We start from the raw sequence: 20,832 nt of genomic DNA, 5'->3' as shown, positions 1-20,832 counted from the left end.
TGGACCCATCACCACAATGGCTGAGACGGTTTCTTTAGAGTCAAACGATTAGTAACAGCATTGAACAGGATTAATTTAAATGCCATATCAATCTGCCACAAGCAGCACTGAACAATGCGACAGCTGCATATGAATGTTAAACATTTTTGGACAAGTAGCTCAACATAGTGATTCATGTATTTTATTGCTTCTGTCCATCCGGGGAGAAGGATCCTCCTGTTGCTCTCCTGAAGGGTTCTTCCCTTTTTATCCTGTGAAAGGGTTTTTTCCTGATCCAATGTGAGGTCCTGGGACAGGGATGTCGTATGTGTACAGATTGTAAAGCCTACTGAGGCAAATCTGTGATTTTCGGCTATATAAATACTGAATTGAATTATTGATCCCAAAAAATGAATCTAAGGATTCAATTAAAAGTATTTGCATATAAATTATTACAAATAGGAATATAAATGGTTTAAACACGATTTAAAACTATATAAAATATATAATTTAAAGTTTGACGATTTTGAAAAGTAGCAATTTATCCCCTCATGTTATTAAAAAAAACACATACAATAAGCCGTGGTTAGGAGCTTCAGTATTCAGTAGTCCCTGCAATAGAGACTGTTGGCGTGGCCATTTGAGAAACGTAACTAAGAACATGTTGAGAAACCTCTTTGAGGGCTGCACCGCATAGGGCGCAAGGGAAAGTTAAACAAACAGGCCCCTGGATGAGAAAACACGGGCGCCATTGTGCCGTCCACAGAAACGGGGAGAGCTTCTCTTCCCTGCCGCCAGGGGGCAACACTGGCTTTCGTTTGGGACGACCGTGTGTCACGTGACACCCTGCGGCGCGCTGGTTCGGCTGTGCACCTGCAGAGAGGCGAGGAGAAGGAGGAGTGGAGTTTGGATGCTTCGGTCGAGCTGGGCTGCCGCTTTTTCCCCTCTCGAACTCAGCACAAGTTCTCCAACCAAGTTTCACTGAAAGAAGTCGTAGAATGGCTGGAAGAGGAATGGAGCTTTCGCCTCGCCGGTTCTGCTGTGTACTGTTGAGCCTCTTCGCAGGTAAGTTTTATGACACCCAACTGCCGGTGGAGCTACTTTGATTATAATGAGGTTTTTTTCCTCCACCAAAACGACAGCGCGTTCAATCTCGTAGCGTTACACTCCTGGTATAATGAACGTGTCAGGTTAGGTTAGGTTGCGTTACCTCGAGCTGCTCCGGTTGAACGTTGAACAGGCGCCGTGAAGAAACGGACCACGTCTGAAAACACTTCCAGGGACTCCGGCTCCGAGGAGCCCCGACCCAAGGTCAGTTTAGTCCGCTAGCAGGCGGAACAGACGTCCGGCTAAAACACATAACACGTGTAGCGTTACATAGTTTAACTGACGTTACATCCACTCCAGGTCATTTGTAAAACGTCAACAGATAATTGAAGTTGGCAAACGTTTAAAACAAATGCTTTTTATAGCGTTACAAACGGTATCACCATTAAAGTTCCAGTGGTTTAGCTACATTTATTATTATTTATTTTTTAAACCAGGTAAACCATCGTATGTCTCGTGGTGATTTGTACAATTGCTTGACTAGTTATTTAAATATACAGCGTTGTGTTTTATTTTCCCGCAGCATATCCATGGTGGGTGCTTCTTTGCGGAACCCTTTGCTCTTTCCCTGTGACGTCTTTTGGTTTCATCGTGATCTGGTGCACACAATGGCTTGATCCGCTCTTAAAAACCTGTGGCTGCAGGACTTCAAAGTTTGGCCTGTTTGTCCGCCATCTGCCGCCAGTACTGACTGCGGTCAACTCAGCCGACACTCGGATCTCCGTGGTCAACTCAGCCGACACTTACATTTCTGTGCACCTATAGACTGATGTTGACGGTAAACGCATTCGATCGGGAGCGAGCGAGGGTTTTGATAAAGTTAGCGGAAGGATTCACGTGACACAACATCCGGTTTTGCAAAGTTAGCGGAAAGAACTACGTGAAACAACATCCGTTTTTCAAAATAAGATGGCGACAAATCATACACTAACATATACAAGTAAACAATTAACTGATTTCAAATCTTTATAGATCGTTTCTGAGATTTATCTTAAATTATGCTAACATTAAAACTTTTTTACTGTACCAAGGAAGAGTCCCAATTGGGAGATATTGCAAAGTAAAAGTCCAAAATGTTTAAAGAAATCGGTCATTTCTTTAATGTTTGAAGTGCTTTAAATATGTTTTTCCTCATAAGCCCCGGCATTGACTGATGCAGCTGTGTTCAGGACAATCCAGACTTCCATTATCCTGGGAATCAGACAAATCTACGGTCCCAATTGGGAAATATTTCAAATTAAAAGTCCAAAATGTTTAAAGAAATCTGTCATTTCTTTCATGTTTGAAGTGCTTTATATATGTTTTTCCCCATAAGCCCCGGCATTGACTGATGCAGCTGTGTTCAGGACAATCCAGACTTCCATTATCCTGGGAATCAGACAAATCTACGGTCCAAATTGGGAGATATTTCAAATTAAAAGTCCTAAATGTTTAAAGAAATCGGTCATTTCTTTAATGTTTGAAGTGCTTTATATATGTTTTTCCTCATAAGCCCCAGCATTGACTGATGCAGCTGTGTTCAGGACAATCTTGCCTTCAATTATCCTGGGAATCAGACAAATCTACGGTCCAAATTGGGAAATATTTCAAATTAAAAGTCCAAATGTTTAAAGAAATGTCATTTCTTTCATGTTTGAAGTGCTTTATATATGTTTTTCCATAAGCCCCGGCATTGACTGATGCAGCTGTGTTCAGGACAATCTTGACTTCCATTATCCTGGGAATCAGACAAATCTACGGTCCCAATTGGGAAATATTTCAAATTAAAAGTCCTAAATGTTTCAAGAAATCGGTCATTTCTTTAATGTTTGAAGTGCTTTATATATGTTTTTCCCATAAGCCCCGGCATTGACTGATGCAGCTGTGTTCAGGACAATCTTGACTTCCATGATCCTGGGAATCAGACAAATCTACGGTCCAAATTGGGAGATATTTCAAATTAAAAGTCCTAAATGTTTAAAGAAATCGGTCATTTCTTTAATGTTTGAAGTGCTTTATATATGTTTTTCCTCATAAGCCCCAGCATTGACTGATGCAGCTGTGTTCAGGACAATCTTGACTTCCATTATCATGGGAATCAGACAAATCTACGGTCCAAATTGGGAGATATTTCAAATTAAAAGTCCTAAATGTTTAAAGAAATCGGTCATTTCTTTAATGTTTGAAGTGCTTTATATATCTTTTTCCTCATAAGCCCCAGCATTGACTGATGCAGCTGTGTTCAGGACAATCTTGACTTCCATGATCCTGGGAATCAGACAAATCTACGGTCCAAATTGGGAGATATTTCAAAGTAAATGTCCTAAATGTTTAAAGAAATCGGTCATTTCTTTAATGTTTGAAGTGCTTTATATATGTTTTTCCTCATAAGCCCCAGCATTGACTGATGCAGCTGTGTTCAGGACAATCTTGCCTTCCATTATCCTGGGAATCAGACAAATCTACGGTCCAAATTGGGAAATATTTCAAATTAAATGTCCAAAATGTTTAAAGAAATCGGTCATTTCTTTAATGTTTGAAGTGCTTTATATATGTTTTTCCCCATAAGGCCCAGCATTGACTGATGCAGCTGTGTTCAGGACAATCTTGCCTTCCATTATCCTGGGAATCAGACAAATCTACGGTCCAAATTGGGAGATATTTCAAATTAAAAGTCCTAAATGTTTACGAGTAATCGGTAATTTACTTAATGTTTGAGGTGCTTTATATATGTTTACCCGGAAAAATCTGGGAAATAATTTGGGAATTGTTAATAAAACATGATTTACCCTTCAACTTCCACTGATATGCATGCAAACTAATACATTGTTTCACACACACACACACACACACACACAAACACACACACACTGACAGAAACACTGTAGCGGCGTTCCGTCGTTGTTGTTTTCTTAATCCACTAAAGAGCTGCAGACACAGTGAGTTTCCTCTCACATGCATGACAGGAGACCGTTCATTTCCTTTTCTTTCGATTTTATTTTAAACAGCAAAAAACGCTGACAAAGTAAACAAAATAATAAACGTTCAAAACGATCTCATGGTCTTACGTTAAAAAAAACTATATCTCTCATGTCTAATGCGGCTCTGTTCTTACACCTGCTGCCGTCATGACGTCATTAAATAGCCTGGCTCGAGCGTCAGTCATTAACATAAAGATCTTGTAATATATTCAACTTATAGTTCCTCCAAAATGAGCATAAATCTAAATATTAAATTATAAACAATTCTGAAACTTAAATATACTAAAAACACACTTGTGGCTCTTACACTCACATACATACACACACACACACAGGCAGAGACACACACATACTCACACACACACACACTCCATACACACACTCTTACACACACAGACAGACACTCACACACACACACACACAGAATGACAGACACACACACACAGAGACACACTCACACACAGACACACACATACAGACACATACATACAAATACAGGCAGAATCTCACACACACGCATACTCTGCAGACTGACCCTTGACCTCCCAATTGTCTCTCAGATATAACCTTACTGCTTTATATTTAATATATTATATTTACCTAAATACGTACACACACAGTCTTTTAGTTAATTGTTCAGTCTTTTAATTGTTCATAAAGATCTGGATTCTTTTCAGATTCAAAGAGGGGCCTCTGAATATGAATACCCTACAGTTTTGGATCGATAGCTCTGAGCTAAGGGCCCCAAAACAGGTCCAAAGGGTCAAATTGGGTAAACATGTCAGAGCTTAGCTTTCTTTTCCAGGTTGTAGCCACTCCCAAATTGGGTAGAATACAATTGAAATTGTTCATATAGTACACACATTTGAGGAGTTGTTAACCTTTGAAGGAAGGAATTTTGTTTTTTCCGGGTATTTAAACCCTTCCCAAGCAGGGATGCTAAGTGCTATATGTTGCCAGCCTACATGGTTGGGCCCCATGTGGGAGGGGCTACAACCTGCAAAAGAAAGCTAAGCTATGACATGTTTAGAAGAAAAAAAAGCTAAAATCAGCCCAAGCTCACAACAGGGTCTCAGATTTATTAAACCACACACCCTCTTCAAGTCCTGGATTTCAGACAGCCAATTAACTCTTGTGGGTGTTTCGGAGGAAATTTCACCCCATCACCTCATTGTAGGCCCTGTCCTGAGTGTCTGTGTTCAATTTGGGATTTTCAGGACAAATATTTAGGAGATTATGGCCATTTTTGCACTTGTCAAAAAATATGCAAATTTAAGAGAATAAGGCACAATTTGACCCTTTGGACCTGTTTTTGGGGCCCTTAACTCAGAGCTATCGGTCCAAACCTCTAGGGTATTCATATTCAGAGGCCCTTCTTTGAATTTGAAAAGAATCCAGATCTTTAAGCTAATTGAAAGTATGACAAATTAACTAAAAGACTGGTTTTAAGGATCGTATAAGGGTTATTGGCACGGTGACAATTCTCTCTTGTGAAAGTTTTGGAGGGGATTCCCCTCATGACCTCAAAGTATTGTATTTAGGTAAATATAATATATTAAATATAAAGCAGTAGGGTTATATCTGAGAGACAATTGGGAGGTCAAGGGTCAGTCTGCAGAGTATGCGTGTGTGTGTGTGTGTGTGTGTGTGAGTGTGTGTGTGTCTCTGCCTGTGTGTGTATGTGAGTGTAAGAGCCACAAGTGTGTTTTAGTATATTTAAGTTTCAGAATTGTTTATAATTTAATATTTAGATTTATGCTCATTTTGGAGGAACTATAAGTTGAATATATTACAAGATCTTTATGTTAATGACTCGAGCCAGGCTATTTAATGACGCCATGACGGCAGCAGGTGTAAGAACAGAGCCGCATTAGACATGAGAGATATAGTTTTTAACGTAAGACCATGAGATCGTTTATTATTTTGTTTACTTTGTCAGCGTTTTTTGCTGTTTAAAATAAAATCGAAAGAAAAGGAAATGAACGGTCTCCTGTCATGCATGTGAGAGGAAACTCACTGTGTCTGCAGCTCTTTAGTGGATTAAGAAAACAACAACGACGCCTGCTACAGTGAGTGTCTATGTGTTTCTGTCAGTGTGTGTGTGTGTGTGTGTGGGTGTGTGTGTGAAACAATGTATTAGTTTCCATGCATATCAGTGGAAGTTGAAGGGTAAATCATGTTTTATTAACAATTCCCAAATTATTTCCCAGATTTTTCGGGTAAACATATATAAAGCACCTCAAACATTAAGTAAATTAATTACTCGTAAACATTTAGGACTTTTAATTTGAAATATCTCCAAATTGGACCGTAGATTTGTCTGATTCCCAGGATAATGGAAGGCAAGATTGTCCTGAACACAGCTGCATCAGTCAATGGAGGAAAAACATATATAAAGCACTTCAAACATTAAAGAAATGACCGATTTCTTTAAACATTTAGGACTTTAATTTGAAATATCTCCCAATTTGGACAGTAGATTTGTCTGATTCAGGATCATGGAAGTCAAGATTGTCCTGAACACAGCTGCATCAGTCAATGCCGGGGCTTATGGGGAAAAACATATATAAAGCACTTCAAACATTAAAGAAATGACCGATTTCTTGAAACATTTAGGACTTTTAATTTGAAATATTTCCCAATTGGGACAGATTTGTCTGATTCAGGATAATGGAAGTCAAGATTGTCCTGAACACAGCTGCATCAGACAATGCCGGGGCTTATGGGGAAAAACATATATAAAGCACTTCAAACATTAAAGAAATGACCGATTTCTTGAAACATTTAGGACTTTTAATTTGAAATATTTCCCAATTGGGACCGTAGATTTGTCTGATTCCCAGGATAATGGAAGTCTGGATTGTCCTGAATACAGCTGAATCAGTCAATGCCGGGGCTTATGGGGAAAAACATATACTTCAAACATTAAAGAAATGACCGATTTCTTTAAACATTTAGGACTTTTAATTTGAAATATCTCCCAATTTGGACCGTAGATTTGTCTGATTCCCAGGATCATGGAAGTCAAGATTGTCCTGAACACAGCTGCATCAGTCAATGCCGGGGCTTATGGGAAAACATATATAAAGCACTTCAAACATGAAAGAAATGAGATTTCTTTAAACATTTTGGACTTTTAATTTGAAATATTTCCCAATTTGGACCGTAGATTTGTCTGATTCCCAGGATAATTGAAGGCAAGATTGTCCTGAACACAGCTGCATCAGTCAATGCTGGGGCTTATGAGGAAAAACATATATAAAGTACTTCAAACATTAAAGAAATGACCGATTTCTTTAAACATTTAGGACTTTAATTTGAAATATCTCCCAATTTGGACCGTAGATTTGTCTGATTCCCAGGATCATGGAAGTCAAGATTGTCCTGAACACAGCTGCATCAGTCAATGCCGGGGCTTATGGGGAAAAACATATAGCACTTCAAACATTAAAGAAATGACCGATTTCTTGAAACATTTAGGACTTTTAATTTGAAATATTTCCCAATTGGGACCATTTGTCTGATTCCCAGGATAATGGAAGTCAAGATTGTCCTGAACACAGCTGCATCAGTCAATGCCGGGGCTTATGGGGAAAAACATATATAAAGCACTTCAAACATGAAAGAAATGACGGATTTCTTTAAACATTTTGGACTTTTAATTTGAAATATTTCCCAATTTGGACCGTAGATTTGTCTGATTCCCAGGATAATTGAAGGCAAGATTGTCCTGAACACAGCTGCATCAGTCAATGCTGGGGCTTATGGGGAAAAACATATATAAAGCACTTCAAACATGAAAGAAATGACGGATTTCTTTAAACATTTTGGACTTTTAATTTGAAATATTTCCCAATTGGGACCGTAGATTTGTCTGATTCCCAGGATAATGGAAGTCTGGATTGTCCTGAACACAGCTGCATCAGTCAATGCAGCGCTTATGAGGAAAACATATTTAAAGCACTTCAAACATTAAAGAAATGACCGATTTCTTTAAACATTTTGGACTTTTAATTTGAAATATTTCCCAATTGGGACCGTAGATTTGTCTGATTCCCAGGATAATGGAAGTCTGGATTGTCCTGAACACAGCTGCATCAGTCAATGCCGGGGCTTATGAGGAAAAACATATTTAAAGCACTTCAAACATTAAAGAAATGACCGATTTCTTTAAACATTTAGGACTTTTACTTTGAAATATCTCCCAATTGGGACTCTTCCTTGGTACAGTAAAAAAGTTTTAATGTTAGCATAATTTAAGCTAAATCTCAGAAACGATCTATAAAGATTCGAAATCAGTTCATTGTTTACTTGTATATGTTAGTGTATGATTTGTCGACATCTTATTTTGAAAAACGGATGTTGTTAGTTCTTTCCGCTAACTTTACAAAACCGAATGTTGTGTCACGTGAATTCTTCCGCTAACTTTATCAAAACCTCGCGCGCCCGATCGAAATGCGCTATCACAACATCAGTCTATAGGTGCACAGAAATTGAAGTGTCGGCTGAGTTGACCACGGAGATCCGAGTGTCGGCTGAGTTGACCGCAGTCCAGTACTGCCCCCCCAGCCTGATATCCCAGCCTGATATTCCAGCCTATCACATGTAACGTAACCATGTTTGCAGTTTTGTTTATTGATCTTTTACTTATTTAAACTATTTAAATGGAAAGATCATCGATAGTTCAGTCCTAATGCCCCTAAGTGGCTTCTTGTTTTGTTTATACTGTAGGTAGGTCGATACGTGTATGTACAAACCTATTAGAGAGATGTGGTGTATATTGTGGGTTCCACTGATGTACTTTTCTTTTTAATTTGTAATAAGTCAGCGGACAGATCTGAATTTGTAATGTTGATGAATTCAGACTCAGAATTCAGAATTGAAGTCAGGTCGACTATTCCGGTATTTATTTTCATTTAGAATCGTGTCATCCTGCCACTAAGTGCAGGGTGGGTGATTTATTCATCATAACAACAGTTATTCATCGTGAAGGCATCTGAGTATTTACCACTATGGCTTTTTCAAATTTAGCATGACTTAATTTTCTGGGTGTGGCTTCACCCGGAATTTACACTGAAACTGGCAGGTCACTCCTCCCACTCCAAACAACTACGTGAAACTTTTGCTTCACAGGATAGTGTGGTGGGGTCTATCAGCGGCGTGCCACGGCACTTATTCACAACATTTTTTACATTTTGTTGGAGAGCCACGGTCAGAGCAATGACATTCCAGTGTGTGTGTGGTGTGTTGTTTAGCCTTCTTTTGCCTCACGATTCACATTGCTTTGTACACTGGTTTGGGCTCATTACCATCTTAATGGCGTCATGGTGTCGACATTCGGTCACTGTTCTACTTGAGGAGACAAGAACAATATCTGCTCGACTTGTCGCATTCTTTTAGCCCGGGCTTCGTAATACACAGCAAATTGCTAACCTCTCTTAAATGGAAAATGAACAGTCTTTCTGCTCCACTTTCCTTGCTGTGTGTTTGTCCACAAGGCACCACATGGACTATGCAGTGTTGACGAAGGAAATTGTAGAAAGGAGATCCTGAAATCCTTGAAGTTGTGTTCATTAAGCCTTCACAATATAAGTAATGTTTACTAAACCAAGTGATGCCGGGAAAAGGAGAAGCCTTTCTGTAAATGTTTGCACACATTGAGTTGTGAAAATGCTTCTTTCTGGGGTCCATGTTTTATTCTTCTTTGTGGTGGTGATATCTTCATATGACAATGTCACCAGAGACCACCTGCTGTGGTGTCTGCTGCTACTCTTAACAATCACATCAGATCATGGGATAAGAAAAACAACTGGTCCTTGCACTCGACAGTTCTGCTTTCCGCATTTCCAACATATTTCCAAAGTTCTTCCCCTCGTTGACGTACTCCTCTTGATTTAGTCTGTCCAGAACCGTCATTTCTCCTGCTTGTGTGCAGCAGGACTTATCATGTCACTCCTGTATGGGTCAAGAGGGAAGCCACTGACCACGGATAAACAGAAACCAAAGTTACCTGATAAGCCGACTAACAAAGGCCCTGGCTAGGAACTGGTTGCTCGGTTACCTTTTTGTAAACAGAAACGCAGATCCAGGGAGTGTACGTGTGTGCTCTCCGGTGGCTCTTCAAAACTACCCTCCCCCTCGCCTGCATGCATGTATTAGGTTCTCTTTAACAGCAAACCATTGACGATGTTTTAATTTATTGTGCGTGTGTCTTTTACTGGAGATGTGCGCATACCTCCTTCCTTTAGACTTTTCCTTCATCTGTTCTCTAACGTTGAACACGGCTGCATTTGTGGTGTGTGCGTGGGCTCGAGAAGAAGTAGTTACAACCAGAAAGATGGGCGGAGGCATGTGCGCCTGAGCCATTGTCATTGGCCCCACGCAGACACTAATGATTTGAGGTCACATTCACTTGTCATGACCCAGCGGTCCGACGCCGCTGTTCACCTCCTGTCGGCCGAAACGTGTTGCAGCTTCACCTCCGGGCAAGACCTCTCTGCCCCGGAGCCCCCTGTCCTCGGCAAAACGAAGCAGCAACATGTAGAATCCGATTTCACTCTGGGGACACGGCTTTGTCCTCCACAAATGACGGCGGCGCATGAATATTCACAGGCCTGGACATTAATATTTTAGCATGGCAGTGCTGCACAAGCCCTGTGCCAACTCCTATTCGCCTATACGGCAGTGTGACACGCTGATCCCGCCTTTACCTCGCCAAATTATCTCCCCCCTTTCATTTCACATCTGGTTTACTGAAAGAACAAATTGCTGCCGGCTAGAGAATGAGTGAAAATGATTAAGAGTGGTTCTAGTTTCTGAGTTCTGTTAATGGCTGTGCGGCCGCTCTGTATTCAGAGCTCATTCCTTTTTCACAGGTAGGGACTAAAACTGCCTTCTCGGGCTGCTGCCAGCGCATTCTTGTGGGAAGATGTATTGGCAAGATTATGCGTGATCCCCGTGGTCAGAAAGTCATTGTTACATCGACAGATATTTGTAGTTTGTGTGTCTTGTAACTTCTGTAACACTCTGGCCACGGTATTGGCTTCCTGACGACACTCGGGTCACCAGAGGCGTGCAAGTCATGTGCTACAGTTCCCAGTCAGCAGAGCTCTGGAGACCCTTCACATCAAGTTGTGGCTGATCAGTTCATGAAGGTCGTGCTTTAGCGTGTCTGTTGGACTAGCGGACCTCGAAATATTGGTTAGATCAATTGACCGAATCTCAAAGGTACTCGATTTACAATAATTTGAAAGCAGCACATTCTTTAATTTGAGAAGATGAAACCAGCAGTTTAGATTTGTCTTTTAAGAATTGAATTGGAAAGAAGCAGAATTTTACAAAATTCAAATATTGAGCTAATATCATGTCAAGGACTATATGTTGTGTTACAGTGATGTCTGTTGAAATGAGAGCATGTAGCCAGCCGGCACCGTCTTGTAACACCACTTCTACCTGGAGAAGCGGGAGTGACTCACTGGAGCTTCCAGTCTGTCCCAGAGGGATCGTCAATCTCGGAGAAGGTACAGGGTCGGGGTACGTTGACAGTTTGTTTGTTGGATTAAGTCTAAAATGGCAGAAACGAGAGAAGGACTTGTGTTAGTGACACATGAACGCACAGGGTACAAAAAGTTGGCCAGCAAAGTTAAAAGGTCGGACGTCATTCAACCAACTAGCTTAATTTATCGGCAGTGACTGTCTAGAGATTTGAAGCCCACTTTAGTTTACTTTTTCCCATCGGCATTCACAGGACCAACCCCTGGTAAAATCTACGAGTCGTAAATGTATTTGTTGTTCTCATAGAATCTATTTTGTGCGAAGCGAAAGAAATCTCCTCTGCTACCCATGTAACCAATCGGTTAAAACAAGGTCACTGGCAGCACTAATCCCCCCCCCAACCGCTCGAGTCCATCGGTCATTATCGCTGTGTCACACAGTTGGGGTAGGAAACCTGCCCAAAGCACATTCATCCCTTCGCTACTTGATGCCCGGCTCTGCAGCGCCCGCAACGCCCTCTGCTACTAATGAGGAATAAGCTGTTCCCCGCCATGATCATAAGAGTTTTTCCATCTACCGCGTATCCGAACTGAACATTGCCAGAATGCTGTTGTCTGAAGATAAACCAAAGAGAAGAGGCTGCGCACCAAGCAGTGAGGGGGATTGAAATACTGTTTGATTATTTGGAAGAAGTTACACTGCACTTTATTTAACTTTCAAAATGAAGTAGACTGCTTAGGATGCAGCTATTTTGTCAATGAGGCTTAGACCTGATATGATCAATGTTTGACATTCCTTCAGTCATTGAAGTGTTTTCAATTTGCAGATAAATCTGGATTTGAGATTATAGACCAAGCACAATAAATGTTTTACTTCTTAAGAAATGGAGAGGATCTCTTATTTACACTGATGCATGGCATTAGAAAACATTCCACCGCCAGCATCCAGACCTGTTAAGCACGACTCTACTCGTGGTTCTTTGCCTTATGACGATGCATTCTGGTTGTTTTTTGCGTCATGTTCTCGCGGCTCCTCGGCCATGTCCGAGTGAGGATACACGGTGAGGCAGGCAGGTCCCCGGGGTGCTGCATCTGCAGGTGCTGGTGGCGCAGTAGTTGGCTCGGCTTTGCACACGCTTGAACCTGTTGGATTATCCTTTCGCCAATGTTGACAAACTGGGCTTAGCTGTAGGCCACACAGGAGGAAATGAAATCTCGCTATCGTGTCAAACAGACCTGACAATTTATTCTGAAGACAAATCTTTTCTTGCCACTTCTGACTTCCAATGGACGCGTTGGTTTTGTAGATAAGCGTTGTATATTGTGTTGTGCATGTCACTCTATTATCAGCTAATGCCCGGGAATTGTCTTACACAGAACTGGGTTGTGGGAAGATGATTATATTTTGTCCCCCAGCAGTAAGCCCCCTTTCTCGCTGCTAAGAACATTAGCGTTAATTGTGTGTCTAATCTCTGAAAAATATTATGGCTCAGAAGGAAAAGGACATAAGCAGAAGGTGGGGTGTGTTTTGGGAGGAGGAGGGTGAAGCAGCTGTGGAGGATCCATTTTTAGCACCTATCTCATTGAAAAACATTAGACATTGTCATCTGTGGGTACGGTGGAAAAAGCAAATAATAATTGTCTGGAGGAAGCCACTTTCTTGACTAAGTCCCACTCCATTCCGCTCCCTGTGGTGTTGATATTCATATTAGTCTTTTTCTGTCTTAGTCTGATGTTTAATCATCATCAAATTATATAGTTATGCTAATAACTCCTTTCCATAGTAAATAAGGGTTTTTTAAAGAAAAAGGTCCGTTGCCGTACACACATTCCTACATTGAACAATTTTACAGGACTATGATTGCTTGTATTATAGATTTTAGAATTAGGCTGTATTAAAGAGGCTGTGTAGTGGAATTTTTCGACTCCCGCTGAATCTCATTCGCAGCGTTAAGGGAGTATTGAAACAAAGCGACACAGAATTAGTCCCAGAAAATCCCATTTCTTAAAACATTTGCATCCTCACAATCGAGCCGATGTTAAACTGAAGCCAAGAGCGCAATCAAAATCGTTAGAATTTGGACTCTCAGGAGGTAAAATATTCCATGCAGGTTTAACGTTAACCCAGATGCAGCTGTTCATCTGGAGCAACATCTGTGCATTCTTTACAACGGATCAAGTGAAACTTCGCCATTTCTCTGATGACGGGAAACCCTTTCAGGGCTGCATATCACAGGGTGCTGTGGAGATGTTTGCAGGTGTACGAGGGTGTGAAGGAAGGAAAGCCACTGTACGGGCAAGCTGGAGCATTCTTTTGCAAAATGTCACTAATCCGCTTTGGAAATACCAATGTAAGGAAACGCTTGGGTTCATGAAAGAGAGCATTGGATGAGATGAAAGCGTTCCCCATGTGGGATCGGGGTCCTCGCAGAAAACAATAGAAGAATATCCACCACACATCTCGGGGTGATTTGGAACTGTAACAATTAATATATACGGGCTCGGCGCCTGAACTACAGCAAGGTCAGCAAGCCACACCAGACATTTAATTACCGTAGTGCATCTCATCGCCATGCTAGGAAACCGGCAGCTGGCCTGCTCGCCCTCCAGAGAGATGAGATTGAACTGAAAATAGCTCTGACTGGTTGGCTTTATGGATGGTCAGAACGCACATTACGGCATAACCATAATCACACGTGCTGCTGTTTTTAATAAGCAGGTGCACCGGGCCATTCAGGCTGAGGTTGTTGTTGGTAAGTTCCAGAGGAACCAGCTGCTAAGTGTCTTTTTGGAGGCTATGTATAATTCATAGGCACACACAGAGCTGCGTGGCTGGCTGTCTAACTCTGAGTGGCTGATAATTGGAAGAAGTAGAATAAACCCCCAACCCATCTCCAGGCACCCACAGCACCCAACTATATTCCCTCTGAGGTAAACAACAGCTCGACAATTAATCCCTCTGACAGGTTATCTATTTGATGGGAGTAAAGGGCTGATTTAGTATCTTTATGAATGACCTGTGGATTTATAAACAAGTTTCCGACTGCCTGCAGAGTAACCCGGCATTTTGTCAACTATCTCTAACCTGCAACCGAATTAATCTGCCACTCATGTGTTTGTTAGCGCTGTAACATCCCAGGACCTTGTCAGAAATATATGTGAATTTTGTTTGGACGTGAAAAGTCTCCGATAATCCCACTACTGTAAGAAACAAGTGTGTGTGTGTGTCTGTGTGTGGGGGGTGAAATTAGCTAGATAGCCTTGACCTGGATTTAAGTGAACAGATATTCATGTAAGACCCTGTGGGATGTCTCGAGTCCAACGGGAAGTCTTGGGTTGCTGTCAGTACAACCCCAGTGGTTTCTCCATCAGGACTTCATTTTCAACAGGGAATCGGTCGTTTTTATTTTCCTTCACAAGCCCCGCCACATAAGGTGAGCGGTCGTCGTTATACTGCGCCTTAGTCACTTTCCCTGAGATTATATACTCGTCAGCCTGATCCCAGATGCCCTATAAGCAGTATTTGGCTGCCCGTCCAGACTATTCAGTGGTCAGACCTTTTTAGATGTCATTAAAGCCATCAGAGAGTTGGCTGGTACGGCAGGTTTCAGGCAAAAGCACTTAACCACATCCACTAAACACTCAACAGCCAGACAACCTTGCGAAATCTTTTTTAGGTGTCAGGCTATTTGAAAGGGCCTTTTAAAAAAAGAAAAAATGACTGTGTACCTCCTTAATAAGTGGAATATTTGATCTTGGCCTATGTGATGTCTCCACTGACGGTAATGTTCTCGTTTGTCCTGAAAAGCGGGGACTGTTTGAATAGAACGCAGCTATGTTGAGGAACTTGAATCCCCAGTGAAGCGGAAGTCGGAGTCTCTTTTCCGTGACGCATTTCTCAGTGAAACAGAATATGTTTGCTGTGTGCAGTTACAAGAGGTATTTAAATTATAAGCGTTGCATTCGATTGGACCGCTTAAAAGTGGGCGGGCTTCGAGTTGAACGCATTTCGGAGCTGCAGTAGACTGTTTTCAATCTCATTTGATTGTATTTTTTTTAGTAAAACCCCCTCGGTACAGGATGCTTCATCAAACATTTAAAACTAACAGAAGTTAGAGACATTCTAAATCCTGTTTCACTGGGATTGTTTAAAAAAAAAAAATTCTTACGATTGACATGAAATCCAATTTGTCTACTCTTTATGGTCCCGATTATTTGTGAAAGTTATACAATATTATTACATTCTGTAATTATTTATCTTTTCAGGAAGTAGACGTCTGACTTCGTTATTTAGCTTTTTCACTTCCTGTAGGGCAGGGGTGTCAAATTAATTTTCACCGTGGGTCACATCAGCATCATGGCTGCCCTCCCAAGCATATTGTTAAATAACTGTTTTTGCATTTGATTATTGTTTATTTGAGTGTAAAAATATTGGACATGTATTTATATAAATGTAAAAATCTATATACAAGCAAATTTCTCTAATATTATTTTAAAAAATCCATTTAATTATATTTATTGTAACCCACATTACTGTATCAAAGATCATACGCACGTTATTACATTCGCTTTGGATTTTATGGATTGTCTTGTGCTCCCGGTCACCTTGTGCCGTCATTTTAACACGTATCTCACCAGTGTTATGAGACAACGTACGACGTAATAAGAAAAGGAGACTTTCTTCTACAGCCGTCTTGCAAAACACCGGCCGCTATTTACGTTGTGGCACTAGTTTGAGCACAGCTCTGGAATCAGCTGTTATTGTCGTTATGATGACTGGTCATAATTAGTTAGTATTTGTGTTTTTATTATTACATTATATTCGTCAGACTCTAGTTGTACATGTCATGGATTTATTATAATATTGTTCAAAATTCTATTGTCAATAATATCTATACTACGTAGTTGGGTGAAAAGATTTGCTTGAATTTTTGAAATGAATAAGGTTATATAACAATACATAACAACAACACACAACAGAAATGTATGGTAAGCTATGTAAACCACTTTTTGCTTTTATTTTGTAATGGCCGGCATCAGCAACCAGACGTTAAGATATGGAAAATAAGAAGGCTGCAAAAGGTCAAAATAGTAGTTATTATTGTTAATGGCAGGTTCCGCCATTGTTGTTACCCTGGACCCATTTTGAGAGGGATACTAAGGGTGCTAAGTGCAGCATGTAATCGCAGCGTAATTTGATCTTATTGATACCAGCCTTATTGTTACTTCCTTTACACCATAGTAGAGCTGCAGTAAACCACAGTTGCTGTTACCAAGGTAACCACGGGTTTCACCAGGTTGAAATACTCAGGATTACAGCTTTAATGACTTGAAAACTTTTATTTAACTCAATTTATTTAACTGAGAATATTGCACCATCTTAAAAATATTGCGCTGCAACCTGTGGACAAAGGGCGGATGTTAATGAGTTTCTTGCTGCCGTCCTCATTAGAAACACATTAGGTGTATGTGCAGTTGCTTTTATTTGGGTGGGTGGGCTACTCGTTGCATTCCGAGCATCAGTTTTATTCTATTTATTACAAAATAGAGCTGCTGCTTCCCTTCAATTCTGAAGCAATTTCATGCTCTCGAGTCCAATTTAGTGTGGGCTTGACGTATATGTTGATTGTGTCAAGTTTGCAGAGATTGTCTCATGGTTCATTATAAATGTTTTTTTTAACAGATGATTGGGCTGTTGAGATGGATCTAATTGGTCTACGAGGATTACCGGGGTCAAAATAACAAACTCCTACAATCTTGAATCCTTTTAAAATCTGAGATCTGAGTCCTTTTTACAGATCTACCGCGTTAACTCTTGCGGTCTGGACTCTGTGCTCCTCTGTATGAGTCTGGCGAGCCTCATCTCACGTTAAAAAGCATAGAGAATAAATGCCATCGCACCATGTCAGGACTGAAATCGTAGGATTTCCTCTTTACTGCAGGAACGCTAAGCCAGTGCAGCGAGTTATTTTTAACATCCCAATCGCATCTTGTCATTTTTTCCGTGGTACGGCAGACTGTTTTGAGCGCTTTCCCCTCATGTGTAGGCTGCGAGTGAGAGCTGGAGGCATGAATAAACCCAGCAGTCCCAGTTAAGCTGTAACAACAACCGACAGTCGTCGCCTGAAGCTTCCTACGGGGCTCAACACTCGGGTGCATTTACTACACCTGCCTTCAAGAACCTCTGAGTGAAGAAGATACCCCAGCCTTGAAACATCAGGGCCTGTTCCAATGCCTGCGTGGCAAGAAACAATAAGAGAGAAAAGAAGCAACAAAATCTTGTTATCTTCTACCGGCAGCCTTATCTTGATGTCCTGGTATCGTGTCTCCCCCACGCAGAGGACAGGAAGGCACTGTCTGTGTTGTTACACTTTCACAAAGACCTCATTCTGCCTGGACGGGAGTGCTTTGGTCAGGATGAGAGGGTTTAGAGAGGAGGGATGTTATAAATGCATTTGAAAAGGAATTGACGTTCAAGCAGTTAGTACAAAGTAATCTGTCAATACAGCAGTTTTTGTCCTGAGGCTTTCAGCAGCAATCGGATACCTTTTCACTGGCGGGCTGTGTTTGTTCTTTAGACCGAACACTCCACGCATAAGGAACTGTGTGTCTTTTTCCACCGATGTCTAGAAGACCACCATCCCGCAATGTCCTTCAGACAGGAGACCTAATTTTAGACCAACGCCTTGAGGAAACGGCGTGAGCAAGGCAGACTCATTGACTGCCTCCCAGCCGAACGAGCTGACAGCCACACATGCCTCGGCACCGCATGGAAAATAGGTTCTGTCTAAATCTCTCATAGGTGGGGTGATATCTTAATTCTGCAGGAGTTTGCCTTCTGCATGCTAAACAAAACATGAGAGAATCTTCTGCTACCTGACTCACTTCGCAGCATTTTTAACCAGAAAACAAAGGTTGACTTTTGTGAATCCGTTATTTAAAATCGTGCCTCATACTTAAAAAAAAGATATGCTGCCCTATATCTAATGGAACAAGGGAGGATCCCAGGAATTCATTGGGAGGCATTTGTATTTGAATTCTTGTCTTGACTTTTTATACTTGCCTCTGTCAGCAGTTTGGCCTCACACCTTAATCCTTTTAGTGGTTTGGCAGTGAGCCATAATAGTCTTTACCTCTCGATAGGTGTTTACTTTACGTATATTTTGTGTATATTGGACCACTTTTCTTTTTTTTAAATGGTTGAAAGTCAGTTGAGTTGACTGAAGCAAGTTGCCGGAGTGAGTGTCAGTGATTTGTTTCAGATGCTTTGAGAAAGTTGTTTCTTATCTCTGAGATTAAACTTCCCCTGCTTATTCTCACAGCCTCTATTTCAGCGAACACGGGGCAGGGAAACATCCAGCATTGTTTAGTTATTGTACATTTCGACATTTTGCTTGTCTTCTGCATTGCCAATGCCCATGTTCTCCCTCTGTATCCACTCTCCAACACGTCCTATGCCACAGTTGGAGTAACTCTGGATGGAGTAGCTGCACTCTGCTTGTCTCAGTGTGTGATCAGCGATGCTGCCTCCTGATCACAGTTGGCATTGTGCCTCGGGGGCCGGACAAAGGCTGGGTCTGGGGCGCAGACAGGGGCCTGGTCTGTATCAGACACTTTATTTGTTTTGGGGGGGGGGTGTGGATGGGGTTGTATAGTCAGCGTTATGGCTGCCTCCCCCTCAGTGAGGAGAAGGAGCGAGCCGCCCCAGGACTACATCCCACTGAGACATTTGGCTTTCATTTCTCTTGATTCATTGTAAACTGCTGGAAGCTTGGAACACAAACGCATGCCTGTGATGAACAGGATTTCTTTCAAGAGCCTTACCCCAGTCCTCATTTGTTTTGTGTTGCATCGGAAACATAGAACCATATTTTAGAAAATTGTGAGAATTGTACAGGGTTCTCTTTCTGGAGGTCACGCCACTATTCTAATGTCATAATTCCAGAATGTAACATGCATAATTGGGTGATCCTCCTGATATAACTGGATAAAATAAAACATCTTAAGATGCAGCCCTACTGTACCAAATGCCAAACCACCTAGGAAGTGGCATTTTGTCACCGAGGCAACATGTGTTTGCAGTGTGTCGCTAATCCGTTGGTGTTAAGTTTATGTGGAGCATATTTGGATACAATATTGATAGCAGATATAGCGGGGATGATAATGTTTCCTTTGAGCCAACAAATACCTGCCAAACAAATGCTTTGGCACAAGCTTTCTCCATCAAACACCGGCTGGTGACTGTTTTAAAACCTGTAATTAGGATTAAATGGCAACAGAGACGCGTGCATGTTTTTTGTGAGACATATTTCAGTTTTGCACCAGTTCTCAAGTCATGCAAAGCGCTTTCACGTGTTCACTAATTGCTCGCAAGGAATTTCCTTCTTTTTTTCCTTCTTGCTTTCCTCCTGCAAAAGTGAGGTGAACATGATTTTTTAATTACTCTTCTGGCATCTCTCGCTGAAGAAACCAATCCAGCTGTTTCATGTTCTCGTACCGCCACTGTGTCACAATTACGTCTGCAGACAGGTTTTTTTTATTATAATCGAGGCACACCAATGTTTCTCTGAAACTACTCAGAAATGGCACCTTCACGTCCCTTTGCTTCCTTTCTGTTTTTAATTTCCTCCTTGCATGACAGTAGCGGCACATTTGCTGTCGCTTCCTGTGGGCGGGGGGGGCATTATCAGAGGGTTATCTGTGTGCTGCTCCTCGGACTGGCGTCTTGCCTATCGGCTTTATGGCCCTGCGTGTGTGTGTCTCTCTGTGTGTGTGTGTGTGTGTGTATTGCATTGCATTCTATTTGTAAGGCCCTCTTCATTCAAGAATCTCAGAGTGTGTGTGTCCACAGGTCTCAGAGACACTAGGAGGTCTTATCTGACTCCTCAGGGTTCTTTAGATAAACCCTCCTCCCCTCACATGGATGGGGGAAGGGACGTGTGGTTGGCCCGGGCTGCTTATCGTGGTTTTGTGTTGAGCTTTAGAAGAGTTTGCGGTGGCAGAGAGGTTAAACGAGCAGCTTCTGCCAAAATGCAAAGTCCAACACTTAGTAAAAATGCTAATGCTTTCTAAAAATAAGGAGCACACATCCAAGGGCTACGAGTTATGAGTCCCTGTGATCAGGAAAGCCTTTTTTCATCAAGCGACCATTATGGAACATGTGAATTGTCTTTCTTCTCTCCCGCCTTACTTTGCTGTAATTCTTCAATCAGTTTTTACAAACCTGATGATGGGATTAGGAATCTAATTTGAATGTACACAAACTACGATGAAGAAAAATTGCCCCCTTTTTA

General features: G+C 41.4%; 1 protein-coding gene across 1 annotated transcript in view; it reads left to right on the top strand.

Annotated features, from left to right (window-relative positions):
• Positions 1-867: 867 nt before the first annotated feature.
• cxadr (CXADR Ig-like cell adhesion molecule) overlaps positions 868-20,832 on the top strand; it is a 41,625-nt gene continuing 21,660 nt past the window's right edge. Inside the window, exon 1 of the mRNA XM_056409488.1 lies at positions 868-1,044. Coding sequence (XP_056265463.1) covers positions 978-1,044 — 67 coding nt within the window. The 5' untranslated portion in view covers positions 868-977. The remainder of the gene's footprint in view (positions 1,045-20,832) is intronic.

Source organism: Pseudoliparis swirei, chromosome 3 (assembly GCF_029220125.1).
Source record: "Pseudoliparis swirei isolate HS2019 ecotype Mariana Trench chromosome 3, NWPU_hadal_v1, whole genome shotgun sequence".
Taxonomy (NCBI): Eukaryota; Metazoa; Chordata; class Actinopteri; order Perciformes; family Liparidae; genus Pseudoliparis; species Pseudoliparis swirei.
Note: the sequence above shows the minus strand (reverse complement) of the source record. Positions and strands in the feature narration are given on the sequence as shown.